The sequence below is a fragment of the Caretta caretta genome, chromosome 8, assembly GCF_965140235.1.
Source record: "Caretta caretta isolate rCarCar2 chromosome 8, rCarCar1.hap1, whole genome shotgun sequence".
Taxonomy (NCBI): domain Eukaryota; kingdom Metazoa; phylum Chordata; order Testudines; family Cheloniidae; genus Caretta; species Caretta caretta.
In genome coordinates, this window is record NC_134213.1 from 35571780 (window position 1) to 35591578 (window position 19799).

A 19799-nucleotide genomic window follows, 5' to 3' on the forward strand; every position below is an offset into this window, starting at 1 on the left:
GGGGGGGTGGGCTCTAATGGTAGGTAGTCCCTTCTGCCCCAATCCTCCTCTGTATTAGGTGAGTTCCTGTGTACTAGCAGGCATGGGAAGCATTGAAAGCACTGCACATTCTTGTGCCCCGCACCACAGTGCCCCTAGTGGTGTGGAGGAGCAGTTGCAGGGAGTATCCCATTCCTGCATCCCTGAGCTGGAGCATAATCCGTTATTTAGGGCAGTGGTTTTCAAACTTCTATTCTGGGGACCCAGTTGAAAAAAATTGTTGATGCCCGTGACCCAATGGAGCTGGGGATGAGGGGTTTGGGAGGGGCCCAGGTCTGTGGGGTGGGGCTGGGAATGAGAGGTTCAGGGTGTGGGAGGCTCAGGGCTGGGGCAGGGGTTTGGGCTGCAGGAGGGCAACAGGGCTCTGGGCTTGGGGTGCAGGCTCTGGGGTGGGGCCAGGGATGAGGGGCTCTGCATTTGGGGGGGTTGGGGTGCAGATGAGTTTGGGGTGCAGGAAGAGGTTTGGGGGACTCGGGGCTGGGCACAGGGATGGGGTGCAGACTTGCCTCTGGCAGCACAACTGGGGTGCAGAGGCAGGCTTCCCACCGGTCCTGGTCCCGCGCTGCACCTGAAAGGGCCAGCAGCAGGTCCAGCTCCTAGGCAGAGATGCGCAAGCGGCTCTCGCCCGCAGACACCGCCCTACCGCCCCCCAAGCTCCCATTGGCCAGGAACTGGAGTGCGGTGCTCAGATTGGGGACAGCATGCAGAGCCCCATGGCCCCCCTGCCTAGAAGCCGGCCCTGCCGCTAACCACTTCCAGCGTTCAGCATGGTGTTGGAACAGGTAAGCACTAGCCTGCCTTAGCTGGCCAGCCCTGCCAACTGGACTTTTAATGTCCCGGTCGGCGGTGCTGACCAGAGCAACCCAGTGCCTTATAACTGAGTTGCAACCCAAACTTTGAAAAATGCTGATCTAGGGAACGTGCATGCTCACTACAGATAAATCTTTGAAGAATTTAGTTGCCATGCTCTTAACAAGTTTTTACTGAGTATGTGTAAGCTGAGGTTTTTCACCATTCCTATAAAAATCTTCCCAAATTTGACTGACATTAAAGTGATCCCTTGTCAGATTTCAGTACGGTGGCACTGGCACTTCTCAGTGAGGTAGTTGTAATGTTTTTAAGCACAGGCAAAACTTTCCCCTAATCTCATTCTCATAAATAGCTGAACTGTTAGCTGGAGATCTCACTGAAAATACATTCAGCTCTTGAGGCAGATACCTGTCATGAAGAACTTCACCCTAAATGGCTGGTTTAACAGAGTTAAGACCCTATTTTCCATTTCTGATACTGAAAGTGCTGGGCAACCTTTACTATAGGCATTACTATCTGCCCCACCTATAACAGAATTTCAGTAATAATACAAGATTTTGTTCACTTTTCCTTTGGCTTGAGTTATCGGTAACATGAATTCATGAGGTTTTTTGCATCATTCTGTTACAACATTTAGCTAAGGCTCTCAACTAGAGCTCCATGAATTTGAGGGCCTTCAGGAAAACGCTGTCTCTAGCTAGCTCCTGAAACTTTCACCCTTGTACCCTTATTGATACAGCATTTGCAGTGGGTGCAGCTGTCCCAGTAGGGAATGAATGTCATGGTGGTCTGACCTTGAAATTCAGAGCCCACTGGGGCCTTCAAGAATAGGATCAAGTTTTTTAATTATATCCAGAAACTCTTGGGAGGCCTCTGTGGGAGGTGGGGAGCATGGAGCACTTGTAAGATAATCTTAGCAGCTCTCCTCTGAAGTGGAAAAAACTGCTGCATTATACGAACTGGAGCTTGTATGTTGTCTTTTAGCCCCATGTAGAGTGTATTACAATAGTCTAACTGGGGGCTTGATGGACACACACAAGAGGCTGGATACTCACCTTAGACAAATGAGCATAGTATGCCAGCAATCATAAAAAACTTATTCCCCTTAAATTCCAAGACTCTGATTCCAGGATTGTTATCTTTGTTTGCAAGTCCTCTTAATTCATGACATGGTCAGTAAACCTGTTCACTTTCCGAATGTAACTTGGACATGGCCAGAATAGCACAAATGTATCTTAACTTGGTGTAGGAGGGTTTGGAAATATAGCTAAAAATCTAATTGCAAGGGAGGCTGTCATACCATGCAACCATTTGGCTGGGATGTGGGAATGGAATCTGTAAGCTTATAACTGATATTGGGGGTGGAACAAATGGTGAGACCATAGCCAGATTCAAGAGGACTTGGATGGTTTTAAGTTACTGTCAATAGCAGGCAAGTGTAATTCAGTGTAGGCAGAATAAAAATAGCCTGTCCTGAGAAGAGCTGATGAATGTAATAGTGCTCTGCTACTTTATCACCATACTTCTCTGTATTGGGGAAACTTATTTCCAGTCTGTCTAGTGGACAGCAGCAGGAAAAAGGCTTTAATAGGATGGGTGATGGCAGCTTTAAAATGCCTTTAGACAATTTGAGACTCATTAGTTTTTAAACTGATACAGTAGAACCTCAGAGTTCTGAACACGAGAGTTACAAACTGACAGATCAATCACACACTTCATTTAGAACCGGAAGTATGCAATCAGGCAACAGAGACAAACAACAAAGAGCAAATACTGCACAGTCCTGTGTTAAATGTAAACTACAAAAAAAAGGGGGGGGTGGGGGTTAAAAATAGACAAGGTAAGGAAACCGTTTCTGTGCTTGTTTCATTTAAATTAAAATGTTTAAAAGCAGCATTTTTCTTCTGTAAAGTTTCAAAGCTGTATCATCAATGTTCAGTTGTAAACTTTTGAAAGAATAATCTTAATGTTTTGTTCAGAGTTATGAACAGCCTCCATTCGTGAGTGTTAGTAACGCTGAAGTTCTGCTGTATGTTAAATGAGGGAGAAGGAGCATGTCCAACCTAAACTCCCTTGCTGCAATTTAAGCCCATTGCTTCTTGTCCTGTCCTCTGAGGTTAAGAACAGTTCTTCTCCCTCCTCTTTATAAAAACCTTTTATATACTAGAAAACTGTTATCATGTCCCCTCTCAGTCTTCTCCTTTCCAGGCTAAACAAACCCTTTTTTTTTTTTTCCAATCTTCCGTCAGAGGTCATTGTTTTCTAGACCTTTAATCATTTTTGTCACTCTTCTCTGGACGTTCTCCAATTTGTCCATCTTTCCTGAAATGTGGCGCCCAGAACTAGACACAATACTCCAGTTGAGGCCTTATCAGCGTGGAGTAGAGTGGAAGAATTACTTCTCATGTCTTGTTTACAACACTCCTGCTAATACATCTTAGAATGATGTTCACTTTTTTTGCAACAGCATTACGCTGTTGACTCATATTTAACTTGTGGTCCACTATGACCCTAGATCTCTTTCCACAGTACTCCTTTCTAGGCAGTCATTTCCTGTTTTGTATGTGTGCAACTGATTGTTCCTTCCTAAATGGAGTACTTTGCATTTGTCCTTATTGAATTTCATCCTGTTTACTTCAGACCAGTTTGTCCAGATCATTCTGAATTTTAATCCTATCCTTCAAAGCACTTGCAACCCCTCTCAGCTAGTTATCGCCTGCAAATGTTATAAGTGTACTCTCTATGCCATTATCTAAATCATGATGAAGATATTGAACAGAACCAGATGCAGAACTGATCCCTGCAGGACCCCACTCATTATGCCCTTCCAGCATAACTGTAAAGCACTGATTACTCTCTGGGAACAGTTTTCCAACCAGTTTTGCACCCACCTTATAGTAGCTCCATCTAGGTTTCATTTCCCTAGTTTGAGACTGTCATGTGAGACAGTATCAGAAGCTTTACTGAGGTCCAGATATACCATGTCCCCCCTATTCACAAAGCTTGTTACCCTGTCAAAGAAAGCTATCAGGTTGATTTGATGTGATTTTGTTCTTGACAAATCCATGCTGACTGTTACTTATCACCTTACTATTTTCTAGATGTTTTCAAATTGATTGCTTAATTATTTGCTCCATTATCTTTCCAGGTACAGAAGTTAAACTGACTGGTCTGTAATTCCCTGGGTTGTCCTTGTTTCCCTTTTTATATATTAGCAGTATATTTGCCCTTTTCCAATCTTCTGGAATCTGTCCTGTATTTCAAGACTTTTTTTTTTTTCCAAAGATAATCGCTAATGGCTCAGATATCTCCTCAGCCAGCTCCTTGAGTATTCTAGGATGCATTTCATCAGGCCCTGGTGACTTGAAGATCATCTAAGTAATTTTTAACTTGTTATTTCCCTATTTTAGCCTATGGTCCTACCTCATTTTCACTGGCATTCACTGTTAGAGATCCAATCTCCACCAGCCTTCTTGGTGAAAACCAAAACAAAGGAGTCATTAAGCACCTCTGCCATTTCCACATTTTCTGTTACTGTTTTTCCCCTCCTCATTGAGTAAAGGGCCTACCCTGTCCCTGACTTTCCTCTTGCTTCTAATGTATTTGTAGAATGTCGTCTTGTTATCCTTTATATCTCTAGTTAGTTTGATCTCGTTTTATGCCTTGGCCTTTCTAATTTTGTCCCTGCATACTTGTGTTATTTGTTTATATTCATCCTTTGTAATTTGACCTAGTTTCCACTTTTTGTAGAACACTCTTTTGATTTTTAGATCATTGAAGATCTCCTGGTTAAGCCAGGGTGATCTCTTGCCATACTTCCTATCTTTCCTACACAGTGGGATAGATTGCTCTTGTGCCCTTAAAAATGTCTTTGAAAAACTGTCAATTGTTTTTCCCCTTAGGACTTGCTTCCCATGGGATCTTACCTACCAACACCCTGGGTTTGCTAAAGTCTGCCTTCTTGAAATCCATGGTCTTTATTTTACTGTTCTCCCTTCTACCATTCCTTAGAATCATGAACTCTACCATTTCATGATCACTTTCACCCAAGGTGCCTTCCACTTTCAAATTCTCAACCAGTTCCTCTCTGTCAAAATCAAATCTAGAACAGCATCTCCCCTAGTAGCTTTCTCCACCTTCTGAAATAAAAGTCTCCAATACATTCCAAGAACTTGTCTGATAATCTGTGCCCTGCTGTGTTGTTTTCCCAACAGATGTCTGAGTAGTTGAAGTCCCCCATCACCATAGATAGATTGCTATGGTGCTGGAGGATTCTCTTTCTTGAACAGGTCATCATGGCCAAGAAATAGGACCTTCATAACAAAGTATTTCCTGCACTCTGAATGGAAGCACTTTGACTCTGAGCTTAAAGAATTTACCCTGAATCATATCCATCTGGGTTTCATTTTATTCGTCATCACTGTGCAGAAATACAACCCTAATTGACAGTAATTTCATTTTGTCATATTCCTGTTCAGATGGCCTCTTGTTAATTTCCTCATGAAATTGTTCCTGAAAAGGTTAAATTTGTAAACCTAAGTTTGAAAGCCTGAATATTTTCAGACTCAAATTTGGTGCTTGCTAGGCTTGTGGAAGGTTGTTTTGAATCTGTTTTTCCTCTTCCCTAGTGACTGTAACATCATCCAGCAGGATTTTGGAGCTACTGGTTCTTGCCTCTTCTTTTTCCTTATGAAAACTACAGTAAAATATCATTAGACTTGTTTTGTGTACCCTCCCTATACATGAGATCTTACTTAATGGGAGCTTGCTTTAAGTAAGCTTGGCTAAAATATCTGGATTCAGATATAGTAGGTTGAGCCTACTATACTCTTCCCCTATGTTTTTTTAAAAAAAAAAATAGCAAATTTAAAGTAGACTACATTCCAATTTGTAACTCTTGAAAGTTTCAAGTCAGGAAATTAAGTTGTCCTCGCAATTGAGCTTATTCCCTCAAATTAAGAAACTGCAATTTTTAACACTCAGATTCTTTGCTGTGCTCAATTTGGTCTTGCTTAAAAAGAAATAATTATTGAACGGAATTCTGCCAGGTGCATCAAGCATACTTTAACTGATGTGGTATAGAGAAGCAATGTTGTGACACCTTAAATGACTTTTTTAGAACGGCTAGCTCCAGAGTATGAGGAGAAGCTGCTTCTTAGTCCAAAGTAATACACAATAACTGGTTCAGGAAGTAACTATGGTTGAGCACTAGGTAATAATGACTGCAGCATAATTAAGTTCCTCTTCAGTGAAGAAAATGACAGAAACTAGCATGCTAAAGTTTAGAAGGGGAGTGAGGGGGATTAAAGTTAAATTCCCTCTAAACAAAAAGTAGACAAAACCCTCATCCTTGAAACTGATATGGAGATTTCTTAAATGAACCATAAGTGTCACAAAGGATGCCTACACTTAACAAAAAGAAGAAAGGGAAGTAGAAAGCCACATAGTAAACAAATATGGATAAATAGCTATGTTCAAGAGGTTACTTGAGCAAAACTGTTATCTTTCAGAAAATGAAAGCCAAGCCTAGTGAAGAGAAGAACACTTAACTTCAGTAGGCAAAACACCTAGGAAGGAAATTAAGAAAACTAAAATGGACTATGAAGAGCAAATAGGCTTTTTTACATGAGCTAACAAGAATGTACCAGCAGCAGGAAGTTTACAGGAGAACTAGGAGGTATCCTGGATCACCAGAGATTAAACGGAACAATTGAACAAGAAGGATATGGTAGGGAAGCCAAATGACTTGTTTGCATCAGCGTTCACCACTGAGTAGGGTTGCCAGTTTTGGCTGAATGTATTCCTGGAGGTTTCATCACATGTCATAATCTTTAATTAAAAAGATTAAACTTTAATTTCTGGAGACTCCAGGACAATCCTGGAGGGTTGGGAACCCTACCACTGCAGTTTCAGAGATATCCGCTCATCTCAGGTATTGAGGTGCTGTCAAGAACTGAAGTGCCTGCACCAACTTGATTAAAGTAAAGCACAAGTCACCAGGTTTGTCTATATCCAAGAGTTCTGAAAGCACTTAGGAATGGCAGTGCTTGAGTGCTAGCAAACCAAATGACCTCATTAAAACAGCTACTCCGCTGAAGGATTGGAGCATGGCAGATGTGTAGGTTTGCCTTTTTCTTTTAAAGGCCTAGAGGCTATATTGGGATTAAGACCAACAAAAAGTTAACAATGGTGTCCTAAGGGTCTATACAAAGACCAGTGTCTGTAGTAATGAATGATCTACAAAATCAAGACAAAGAATAAGGGAGAAAAACTTGCAAATGTCTTTGTCAAAGACCGACCTAACCAACTGATGTGAATGGGCTGCATAATGGCAGATGAAAGTCTTAACAAATGCACAGTGGTGCAAAATGGGAAAAACCTGTTCATGAACCTTGCTGGGTTCTAAATTGTCTAACAACTTAAGTATTTGGGGGGAAATCTGAAGATCATAGAATATCAGGGTTGGAAGGGACCTCAGGAGGTCATCTAGTCCAACCCCCTGCTCAAAGCAGGACCAATCCCCAATTTTTGCCCCAGATCCCTAAATGGCCCCCTCAAGGATTGAACTCACAACCCTGGGTTTAGCAGGCCAATGCTCAAACCACTGAGCTATCCCTCTCTCCATTGTGGACAGCTGAAATCAAATCTCTGCTGTTGCGAGGATTAAAAGGTAATGTTAAAATCCTTAGGGGAAAGGGATGGACAACACTGAAAACAAAAAGAAAAGGAGTACTTGTGGCACCTTTTCTTTTTGCAAATACAGACTAACACGGCTGCTACTCTGAAAACTGAAAATAAAGCTACTATATAAATCAATGAGATTACCTCACCTGGAATATTGCGTTCTATTCAGGTCACACTTTAAAAAAAAAAAGGGGGGGGGGGGAGGGGGTCTGGGGAAGTGGAATAAGTTGAGGCAGTGAGTGACTACAGCCAAGCAGAAACTTCATGTGAAGAGATTGAAAAGACAAACTACTTCAGAAAGGAGGTGAATAAAGGGCTTGATATTCAGAACAATGGCATAGAGAAGATGGAACTGGCACTGCTTTTCACCATCTTATAACAGCAGAATAAGGGAACATTGAATGAAATTGAAAAATTGATAAAAGGAAATGCTCTTTCACATAATGTACATTTAGCCTATGGAACTACAAGGTGAGTTTAGCAAAATTCTGAAAGGGCTGGATGTTTTATGCATAACACCCAGATCTTACAGAAATAAGGATATTAGTTTTTTGGAAAGGATAAACCATGTCATGTCAAGCCAACCTCTGACATGTATTAGTCTGCTTGTATGGGAAGTATTTTTCCTATTCCATAACTGCCTGCTACGGGATTTCTTGGACCTTCCTCCAAAACATCGGGTACTGACTGGCCTGTCGGGATATTGGACCATTGGGACCACTAGTCTGAAACAGTGATTATTCCTGAACTTTTTAAAGGTTTTTAAAATTGCATGTACAGATACTGATGAGGGTGCAGAAATTCTGTTAATGCAGAATACTGTTTTGTCATACTTTTTCTCACTGACAACTACTTTAAGGATTTTGTTTCCTGAACATAGTGTGTCCAATGAAAATTCAACTAATCTGTTGGAATATCACAGGTATAACCCAGAAATGGCTGAAGAGTGACCTTTAGTAGACCTGTAACATGGTGCTGGAGGAGAAGAGGTACTAATCTAACCCAGAACAAGAAATAGGTTGACCTTTTCAGAGACCCCACATCTGCAGGAATTTATCCAATACAGAACCTGAATTTTATACCAATCAATAAATTTCTTTCCTAAAATAGTTCTAGAAACCTGGGATTATAGTTTGACATTAATATACTCCACTAGTAGAGAGTCTACCATAATACAGTGAAAACTGCATTAACTCAAGCATCTGTGATCACCTCTTGTTTTCTCATCCCCACCCAATACAACTTTGCTAGTGAAAGCACCTGGCCCAAATACCTGGGATCATTTCTTTTTTCACTCTAGCTATGAAGTTCATCTTTAATTTGTCATGCTAAGAAGAATGTGAGAAATCCGTCCTACTCTTGCACTCAGCGTATGGGACAACAGTATGTGCTGTCTTGTAGAAGACCCTTTTGTACAAGGAGTTTCCAAAACCATCATGGAGCAAACATCAAATAGTACGATTAGACAAATATTTAATTTCATTTTGCACTCCAAGCTGCTAGTGTAGATACAAAGTTTAAGATTTTCCAGCACTGCTAATGTCATGTGTCTAAACTTGCCCAGAGCAGGCCTTGTGTGTACTAAGACTCATTCTGTTGCTACCATGAATGGAGCTGAGCTGGTGGTAGGAATTATGGGACATCTAGGAGGCAGGGGGAGCCTTTGTCTATACTACTGTGGCAGCATCAAAGGATAAGATGGACAAGGTCATAGCAAGATGTAAAGATGTGTATTTTTAAAAACTTGCTTAATATTATTCCTCTGTATTAATAAGTTCAAGATTTTTTTCCTGCTTGTTTTTAAACCTCAGAAATATCAGAATGACAACTCTGTTCTTTCCTGGCTTTGCTGGAGGGTCTGTTGGATGTCTCAGGCTATGTCTAGTCTTGGAAGATTAGTCATATTAAATACTTAGCGAAAGTTTTAGCAAATGGCTTTAAGTACGACTTTGCACTTAGTTCAAACAGGGAAGGTTGTGCTACATTCTAAATATGACTTTCCCTGTTTACACTTGATGCAGAGCAGTGTTTTAAAATTGTTCAAAACGTTGGCAAATATGATGGCTCTTCCTGTTCTAGACATGGCCTCAGTTGTCTAATCTTAAGTTTAAATGAGTAGCAATATGGACAAAGAATATTGAAACATTAAAATGAAGTTGTGAACAGTTAGTCTTAAAATCTCATCCCCTTCTCGGTTGCTCTTTCACTCTTTGACTATGTCATAACATTAGTTCTCCAGTTATCTTCCAGGCAAATCAGGACCTAAATTTCTATTAAGTGGTGTGGTTTTTCTTGTTTTAAATCTTGTCTTAAGACCTTTCTGGCAATTTTATACATAATATTTGCAAATTTTTTTTAATTGCATGACACCTTTTTAAAGGTGATTCCAACTTGTAATTGAACAGTTCTGTCCAGCTGTCTCCATACTGGCCTGGTGTACTCAAAATAACAATGTTATGGTCCTGCAAAGCCTTAGTTTAGGTGTGAAATGGTAATTACTTTAGTATATAAAGTAATTTGGCTAAATTTTCTGGAATTTACTATTAGTGTTAATGTCTGTTTTGTTGTGGTGGTCACATCTTGACTCCAGACATCAAGGGTTAAAATAGCAACCAAGTAGGTTTACTTTCTACAGGTGTTTTCAGCAGCACTTAAATTCTAATGCAGTGTTTTTTCTCTCTCTAGTACTTTTGTCCATCTGTTCTCTGTTGTGTGATCCCAATCCAGATGATCCTTTAGTGCCTGAGATTGCACGGATCTACAAAACAGATAGAGAAAAGTGAGTATGGAAGCCAAAAACCTGTTCAATGCTTCAGTTACTATGAAAACTGCAGAATCTGTACTCAGAGCCAGAGGTAAAAGAAAATGGGATTACTTTACAAAAAACTAATCTCTGAATTTGTTAAAGTAGTCTTGATCAGTTGGAAACCTTGGTCTTCTAAGGATATTGCTTAGAAGAGGCACTGTAGATACAGTGCACACTGACACTAGTCTTAATATAGTAGTACCTAATGGCATTGCTACAGAGAAGTCTGTATTTCCAGTTCGTCTGTATTGAGGGACTTCTAAGTAAGCCATAACCCCCCACCCCACCAAAAAAACAAAACAAAACCGTGTACTAAATTCTCAGCCCATAAGCAAATCTATATCTGTTTAGTTGCTTTAACTACAGGTTTGCCTTCATGATTGATACCCTGATAAACCTGTGAAAATCTCACAAATGTAATCTGTACTAAGAACCATATTTTATACAGATTTTGCAGCATCAGTTTGAGTCACACACTTCAAAAGCCCTTCACTGTCTGTGCTTCAATTCTATATAGTTGGCAGAAGGAACAAGCTAAACACTATTACAGGAAGCACTAATGTTCTAGATAGTGGGGCATGAACACGGAGGTAACCAATACCTCTGATTCAGCTTCATTGACAGCACACTTAGGGTGCAAGGGAAGGATAAAAGTGGTAGAGAGATGTGGGGAAGACTTAAAAGCTTTTAAGGAGCAAATTGCAAAAATTAAAAATTGCATTAATGTAACTCAAACTGCTTCAGTTTAAAAGGGAACTTCTTGTCTGAGCAATTGCTTGATGATGATGATTGTAAACTAATTCCCCACCTTGAGCTGTTCCCACTCCAGAACTGATCAGCAGTTCCCTTACACGACCATCTAATGAAGTCAAGACAGCACTTCAGCAACCTGTGAGTAGGGAGGGAGGTGAAATTAAGCAAATTTCTGGATAATATGTTTGGTAATTCAGAAGCAGATACTGGGCAAAGTCAGTGATTCTTGTCTGCCATCAAAGCTGCGTGATTAGTATTCAGCAGTTCGGCAAGAGGTACAACTGTAAAAGTGACAAATCCGCTGAGTTTATATATTCCGTTCTGTTCATATATTCTGGGAAGGAATATGAAAATATATTAGTCTTGTGCTATCAACACATTTGAACTTGGCTTTTGAACAGTTTAAACAATGTTGAAGTTGATATAATGGGTTGTCTTAGTAAAACCTGTTATGTTGCAAAGAACCATTCTTGGGTTAAGTTGACTAAATAGCTTTATTGGAACAAAGATGCAGTTGGAATTCTGTATTATAAGGCGGCCAAGTGTCCTCTAGCTAATAGAATGCACTCTCTAGAGTGAAGTGTTTGCAAAAGAAATATATCTCACTTTTTTTGTGACAGGTGGAATTGAGATGTCCCAAATATTAGTAGTGCATTGAACATGATGGTATTGCAGTTTTTACTGAAGACTCTATCCAAAATGTTCTGTTTACATAATTCCTGACCCCAGTGGATGCACTGGGTGCAAAAAGACTGTAGGATTGGGTCTGTAAGGAGCAGGTTGCACCTTAAAAGTTGAAAGTTGTCATGGCCCAGGTTTCGTCCCTCTTTTGCTCTGTCAAATTAGTCAACCATAATAGCTGGAGGCAAAATAAACAAATGCTGTAACGCTATTTTGAATCTGGCAATATCTTGCAGCTCAGCATCTATGGGAAACTATTATTACTTTTTCCTTACAACTGACGAAGGTTGGAGAGAAAGCAGAAGCAAAACATTGCAAAGTAGTTATTACATCATACTGAGCTTTCAGACTATTATGAAGATAAAATTTACAACAATAACATACTGTTGCCCAAAGATAGTGGTTAGAAAACATGTAAATTTAAGTGTTCCTGTCAAAACACTAGATCTTTTATGTAATTCTGCCCCAAAGACTTTGTTTTGTTGCTGCTTGCTGAAATAATTATAAACACAGCAAAGATTACTCTCTCTGCCCTGATAAAGGGTTAAGTTGTGTCACTTATTTGCATGAAACTTTATTTTGCTCTTCAAATTACCTGCCTGAAAGCTCTGATGTTGCTGAAGAGAACGTAACTGAAAGGCATGTGTAGAACATTCCACTGGAGTTAAAAATAGCTCTTGCATTTGAGTGGATGATATATGTTAAGCAAATCCTCTTTTTATGTATACAGGTACAACAGAATAGCTCGGGAATGGACTCAGAAGTATGCGATGTAATTAAAGAAATTATTGGATAACCTCTACAAATAAAGATAGGGGAACTCTGAAAGAGAAAGTCCTTTTGATTTCCATTTGACTGCTTTCTATGAGCCCACGCCTCATCTTCCCCTGTGCACATGTTTACCTGATACAGCAGTGCTGCGTGTTGTACATACTTGGAACAACAAAATAGAAATACTGTATTTCCCCGTACCAACATTGACTCCTAGCAAAGAAGTGTGTGTGTGTGAAAAGCCAGTTCTTCAGTCATAACTTAGTTGTGAGCCTAAAAGCATTCCTTAATGATTTAAATTGGGTAATAAAATGAGTGGGGAGGAGTGGTGGGTTTCATCGTTTTTTCTGGAGACAGTTCACTGACTTGTGGGAGGATTTTTTTTTTAAATGGAATCCTTTTAAACTCATAACAGTTATGGAAAACCAAGGTGAAGAACTCAAAGCTGTTTCTGTATTCATTTTATTCTGAAGGATCTACATCTTAGGTAAAAATTACGACCAACAAGATTAACCTGTACCCACATCCTGTGTTTAAGGTCTAAGTTTAAATGGTCAACATTTAAATGGATTGGAGCTATTAGTGCATCAAGTGATGTTGATTTATTTCAACTCTTCTCTCCCCTCCCTCATACTTTTTTGGTTTGTATGTGGTTTCTCAGTTAATACATAGCTAATAGCTCTTATTTTTCTTAAGTTTTTTTAACTGCTTAGGTCTTTCTGGATGTAAGGGTAAAAATTCATTTGACAGAAAACTCGTGTATATTTAAAGACCCAACTGCTCCCCTGGGGCTTGTACGTTCAAGAATGATTAATCTGTGTAATAAACTGATTACTACAGTCATTACATATAACTTTGTGTGAATAGGCTTTTAATTTTAAAACCAGTTTGTTACAGGCTAAAATTAATGGTGGCTTGTCCTTAAATGTCTGCATTCACAAACAGTTGCATTTCAGAATCATGGAGCAATTCAGTTTGCATCAGAAAAGGCTATTCGCCTGAACAAGACCAACGTAAGGTTAAAGCACTTACATGAACTCCAGAGATGTAGTGTGCCAGCAACTTGACTGTTAAACCAAAAAAGCAGTTTACTTAATGAAGATCTGAGCAACATTTTACAAAACCTAATGGTATTATTCCCATTTGCATGGAACTTAACACAATGCATATGTAGGTAAGTGAAACCTTATGTAACTAAAAGTAATGGATGTAAAAGGGTAAAAATGATCACACATCAGCACAAACTTTCATAAAATGTAGCTTTTACATGCTTACTTTGCACTAAACATTTGCAAATGTTCATATGGTTTTAAATTGTACTTGTATGTGTCTTTTATTTGAACAAAGTCTTCACTTGAATTTAGTGAAAATGTAGTTTGAAATTTTACTTTGTAAACAAGTGTATTTGCCAGCAACATTCATGTGAAGTAGGTGAGTCTGCAATTTTATCTCCTTTAGTATAACTGTAAACCAAGCCATCAAAATGAAGGAGAGGCTATAGTCTCCAGCCACAGGGGTCTGTCCCATCCATTTTCAAATGCATCTTTATGCACTTGCACAAATGAGGAATAAATGTCCACTGCGTTTGGTCTAAATTTGTTCCAGTTGTCTCATCTCTCAATGTCCTTGGTTATGCACATCTGCATGTAAATGTTAGCAGCCTCTGGAGTTTTCTGTGCAGCAGGCTACAAGAAAAACTTGCATATACAAATGAGTCTTGATAGCAGGCACATGGTAACTGCTATGGTTTACACTTGGAGGTTTTTATAGTTATTGCATGGGGAAAAAGAGAAGTATTCTGATTAAAATGGCTCTGAAACAGAGCAGAGTTTCACTTGCAGAGAACTATAGAATGTATGGCCATATATTGAACAGGTGATGTGCTAAGAACATAGATTGCTTCTTGGAAAAAGTACAGTGGTGTACAATTTTATGTGAAGTAACTTGCACTGAAAGGACAAAAGAACTTGGGAAAGGCTTGCATTATTGAAGCATTCTCCAAGAGCATAATTGCATTTGCCTATGTTCATATGATAGTACGGCCATAGAAAAATGAGCCATAATGGGGGCCTACAAACTGGGGGCCTTATATTTAATAGTAATTTTAAAAAAAAAAAAAGCTCCAGTGTGAACTGTGCTGGTACCCTACTGTGGCACTTGGGGGAAAGCACAGGGTACTGTGAAGTCACCAGCACAGCTTCCTATACCATGTTTGATCTTCCTTGCCACCTTCAATGATAAGCATAACTAAACAACTACTTGCCTTTAACCGCATATCTGTTTTGAGTATCTTGTATAAAGTCTCCATAGTCTGCTGTAAGTGCCAGAGAGTGGAATATATAATCTAAATCAATCCTTTTTGTGGTCATGGATTAAATTACTGATGAAGACCAAAGTGTGTGTGGTGGGGGAGAGATTGAGGGGCAAGGGTAGAGGAGGGTTATAAGAAGAGATGAAGAAACAAAGGGAGCCTGTTTCAAAGCTGTGATGAAGCTCTTGCATGGTCAGTTGTGATAGAAAGGGTGGCAGAAGTCTGTTCTAGGTAAAAGTAGATAAGATCTAAGCTAATGCAAAATCATGGGGGTGTTCAATCTTCTGCAAAATTCGAGCTTACACATGGATATCACTTGTAGTAAAGTGACTTCTACCCTCTGTAGGAGAAGTGAAAGCTTTTAATCTATTGGGACCTGAGTTCATGCAACCGCAGGTGTGAATAGCACCTTGTGTAGATGTGTGCATGCTAGTTGTATTCTAGCTAACTCATTTAAAAATAGCAGTGAGGATGCTATGGCATGGGGCTTCAGCACAGTTACGCATGTACTTGTGGAGGCCAGCAGGCTGGTGCAGCCTGTGCTAAAGCCCATTCCATGATGTACACTTAAATTAGCTTGATGCAAATTGGAGTACAGATAACCAACGTCTGTCTACATGGGCTTGCAGTCACATCCCTGGCTACAAAGTAGACCTATACTGAAGCATTACATGTAGCAATAAGCTTTTGTTTCTGGGTTTTTTTGCAGCAGTTTGCCCAACGAAGCAGCTAACAGAGAGCTTGTCATGACTTTACAGTTTCAGTTAACTAGTTCACTTTAACTGATACAACTGTGACTTATAGGGCTGTACCTTCAGAAGCACTCTACATCTAACAGTTCCCATTTTGCTGCATGCTAATTATGTTTACTTATATAAAAAAAATGGCCACATTGTGGGTGTCTGAGCCTTCTTGAAAACTCTGGCTGTAAAGATATCTGATCGAGCTAATCACTTAAATGTTTTTATGAAGACTGGGATATACTGCAGTAAACCAGATGAAAGATAAATGGTTTCAGATGAACTGTCACTAAAACGTCATCCAGCTATCTTAATTTCAGCAGCCTCATGAAATCATCTGCCAATTCTCTACCTGTAGCTTTAACAATGTGTTATGTTCTATAATTGTAACTCCTGAAAATTCAGTCAAATTGGTGCTTTATTCTGTCACTTCTGGATAAACCTAAATCACACAGTTCTGGATGTTGAATTGTGAAAACTCCACTTTACAGAAGAACTCCACTTGGTCTGTTGTATTAAATGGTTATAATGATTTAGTCTGAATTTCATTGTGGAATACTTGTCTTGGAATGAATCTGGATGTTTTTTCATTAGGGTTTTTGGGGGTGGGATAGCTTAAAACAATCCTGATTCTTAAACCTCTTCACACTGGGATTTGCTTTTAAAGGATTTTATTTAATACCTTTAAAAATCTGGGCTTTGGTTATCTAGGCACTGCTACATTTAGCATTGCAACGCTTAACTGATTTAGGAGTCTACAGTCATTTTTAAAAGGGGCTTAGGCACTTCAGTGGGATATAGATATTTTGAAAATGAGATGTAGGCTTCTAAATCGGGTGTAGCTGTGCTCTGTGTTGCAATGCCTAAATAAACTTACAAATTTTAGCCTAAATCTATTCAAATCTTCCTAGTTACTTAACTTGAGAGGATGGGATTTGCATGTAACAGGATGAAATTGTCTCTAGGGTAGGTTCTAAACTTTTAACACAGGTATCTGTGTTATATCTGGTATATCCTCCAATTTGTTCCTAAATTGTAGGACACTGCTGCGCTTCTTACCAAACAGTAATTAAAGGATGATCTGCTCTGGCACTTACAACTGAGACTATTAAGTAATTGGGCTGATACTCTAAAGCTGCATGTTTGAGTGTGTGTTTAGAGACTTTCTATTAAAATATTGTCTGCACTAGTCAAGTAATGTACCATAAAATGTCCTTGTCAGCGTCCATCTAGGTTCTTTCCTTATATCCACCACTGTATTAGAGTAGGTGTTAAGCAAATGGTGGTCTCGCCCTTGCTACTGCAGGCCAAGCAGTAGTGGTTTCCACACAGGCTGCAGCAGCCAGTCACAGACATATGTCTTGCCCTACTTGCCTTCTCCATGATCCCAGTCCATGTTCCTGCTGTTTAGAGCAGTTAAGCAGCTCCAGTGATACCCTGCTGACCTGGAGTTTTGATGATGTGGAGAACAGATCATATGCCTCTTTGTTCCATCGCACTTCACCCACATGCACTTGTGGGAGCAGCACTAGCTGCCTGCTCTGGCACCTGGGCATGTGAGAGGTGCAGTGGAAAAGTCAGTGCATCTTTGCTCAGAGCAGTTAGGAATCTGTCAAAATACCGCTTTGCTGTAGAGAGTTTGAAGGGCATGACACAAGCTTCGCTGCTGCTGACAGTGAATGTAATTACAGTGCAGCTAGCAGAGGCCTGTGGGTGACATCTTATTCTAGCAGAGGATGGCAATTTATCTTCAGTAACATCCTAGTTCCATAACTTTTTAAACAATGAATAACAAGCCTGTATTCTCTCTTCTGCCCCCAACCCCCTCCCCACCCGTGCTCGGGTTAGCTACTCCGAAGCTCTTAGATTCCCTCACCTATAGATCCCTACCTCATGCATTGCCCTTGTCTTTAATACTTTTAACCAAAATTGATTCTTCTCCCCTCCATCCCTTCTGTGAGTCCTGAGCACTTTTCGCTGTTGGGTTGTAGATGGAAGTTGTTCCAGGTGACCACTTCTGCCAAAGCTACAAGGAGCAAGACTTTTTTTTTTTTTTGAAGGATCTAAAGTTATTCTTGTGGGAATTTTAAAAAGAACCTGCCATTTTAGTACAATCTTGAGCATTCTGGAGGTGCAAAGGCCAAACCAGGCATGAATAACAGCAGCCACAGACAGAGTACGGGGGAAATCCCTATTGTCACTGCCCCTCTGAATCAGGGAGTATGTTCATAAATCTGCATGTGTGATTGTAATGTCTTACAATGCCTCTCCATTAAATAATTACATTAAATTTACTGTGGCTTGACTGCTTCTTTTGCTTAACTTTGGTGTTTTCCTTTTTTAAACTGGTCTCTCATTCCTTCTGTCTGACTAGATTCTTCTACCTAATCCATTCACTTCTCTACATTCACTTATATCCAATCACAAGCCCCTTCCTTCCTTTCATCCATCATTGGTGGTGTTTCCATATCTAGCAGTCCTAATCTGGTTCCACTTGCTCCCCCAATCTAGGATGTCTTTCAAAGACAAACAGTGCTTCCAGGGCTGAATGCAGTAGCACTAGCTAGCTGCCTGTAAATCCAGTTTCTGCCTGGTCCCTGTGCTGTGGGGAGTTACTATAGGCATTCCCTCCAGCTCTGTGCTCTCCTTCCCCAGGAAGAAAAGGGGGTGGAGCTGAGAGCAACATCACCCCCTAGTACCACCCCTTACTTTCCAGTGAGCAGCAGGGAGGCCAGAGCTGATAGCTGCCTTCTCCTTTCAGCATAAGGCAATTTTTACAGGCCCGCTCACTGCAGTAAACCCATGCTTTGGAGCACAGAGCTATCTGTGGCATCGCTGGTGCCCACAGCAGACCTCATGATGCCCCCGACCACAGTTTGAGTTTTTGCCTGACGGTTCCCATTCTTCCTCAAAAGTTTGTCATGTATTGGCATCAGTCTGAGATTTGGCATGAGTGTAATAGATAATTCAGTAGCCTGATAGTTTAGCATCTCTCCCTTGCCTAAGTTAGTCTGTGTCCTTTTGACTGTCCATGCCTGCCCCAGGGGAGATCTGTTTCTTTTGGGGCCAGTGGACATTCTTAATGGGTCAAGTTTGCTTTATAGAACTCATTTACATGGTGCGCACATCTCTCCACCCCTACAATACTGGTGTCCCAAATCCCTTAATCTGTGGTGGGGGAAAAAAGTTGTCATTTTAATCTTCTGGAAATTAGAGCCATGAGTGAATCACAAATTCCTGAGGATGTGTTCCAGTGCTACTTAGTCCCCATGAAATTTGCAGGGTCTCTCCAAATGGAATCTTTGGATGCAGACTTTGTGCCACTACCTGAAGTATCAAGCTGGGAGAGGTGATCTTTTTGTATCTACATAGAAGGATCCCTACTTTCATACCCCTGTTTTGCAATCTCCAACTAAAAGTCTTTAGTTCTCCCTGGGCCACTTGAATTTCCTGTATCATTTTGTTCCCATTTGTCAGCTGCAAGAACATTCAGAGGGCTGGCAATGGTCACAGTTGTTCTTGGGGAAAACAGGGTCTCTGCATTCCCATTGGGTAGTTGGGCCATTAAGAGCCACATCTAGGCAACTCTCTCCACATATCTGAGCCATCAGCTGAAAGGCTTTCCCCCTTTGTATTGAAGGTGAAGTCTGGAGAAACAGTTTAACCTAAAAGATAGACCAAGACTAGTTGTCCATCCCCTCTTTGGTGAGGGGGTATAATGGTTTCCCTTTTAGACCTGCTTCTTGGGGTCCATTTCATGAATGGATTTAAGTGTTGTGTGGAGCCATCTTTGAGGCATTGAGGGAAAACTAGTCCTTAGGATTCAGACCAGAAAGGAACTTGGATCTCATTCATGTGGTGCTGAACCCCACATGACCTTCAGTAAGCTCTCACCATGATTTGAACTACTCCAGGTGCTGGTCTATCAGGGTCGAGGCATGTCACACTGTGTAGGGTTGTCACTCAAACCTGCAGCTGCATGCTGTCATACTGGTGGTGCCTGTCCTAAAGGATCACTACTTAAAAGTTGAACATTGGGGGGAGATAGACAACTATCATGTCGGCCAATCTGTTGACATTGGGGCATGAGGCAGGAACTTCATTAAGTAAACAGGTCTGTTTAGGTTAGCTGAGGCCAAACTCAAATCCCTTGAGACTCTCTGGGTCCTGGAAAGCTCAGTCTCCAGGAACAGTTAATTATTAT

General features: G+C 40.4%; 1 protein-coding gene across 5 annotated transcripts in view; it reads left to right on the plus strand.

Moving 5' to 3' along the window:
* The window catches only part of UBE2D2 (ubiquitin conjugating enzyme E2 D2), a 47593-nt gene extending 33450 nt beyond the window's left edge, over positions 1–14143 (plus strand). For all 5 annotated transcript variants that reach the window (XM_048861278.2, XM_048861275.2, XM_075131384.1 and 2 more), the window contains 2 exons: positions 10219–10312; positions 12504–14143. In XM_048861278.2, coding sequence (XP_048717235.1) covers positions 10219–10312; positions 12504–12549 — 140 coding nt within the window. In that variant the 3' untranslated portion in view covers positions 12550–14143. The remainder of the gene's footprint in view (positions 1–10218; positions 10313–12503) is intronic.
* Positions 14144–19799: the final 5656 nt, after the last annotated feature.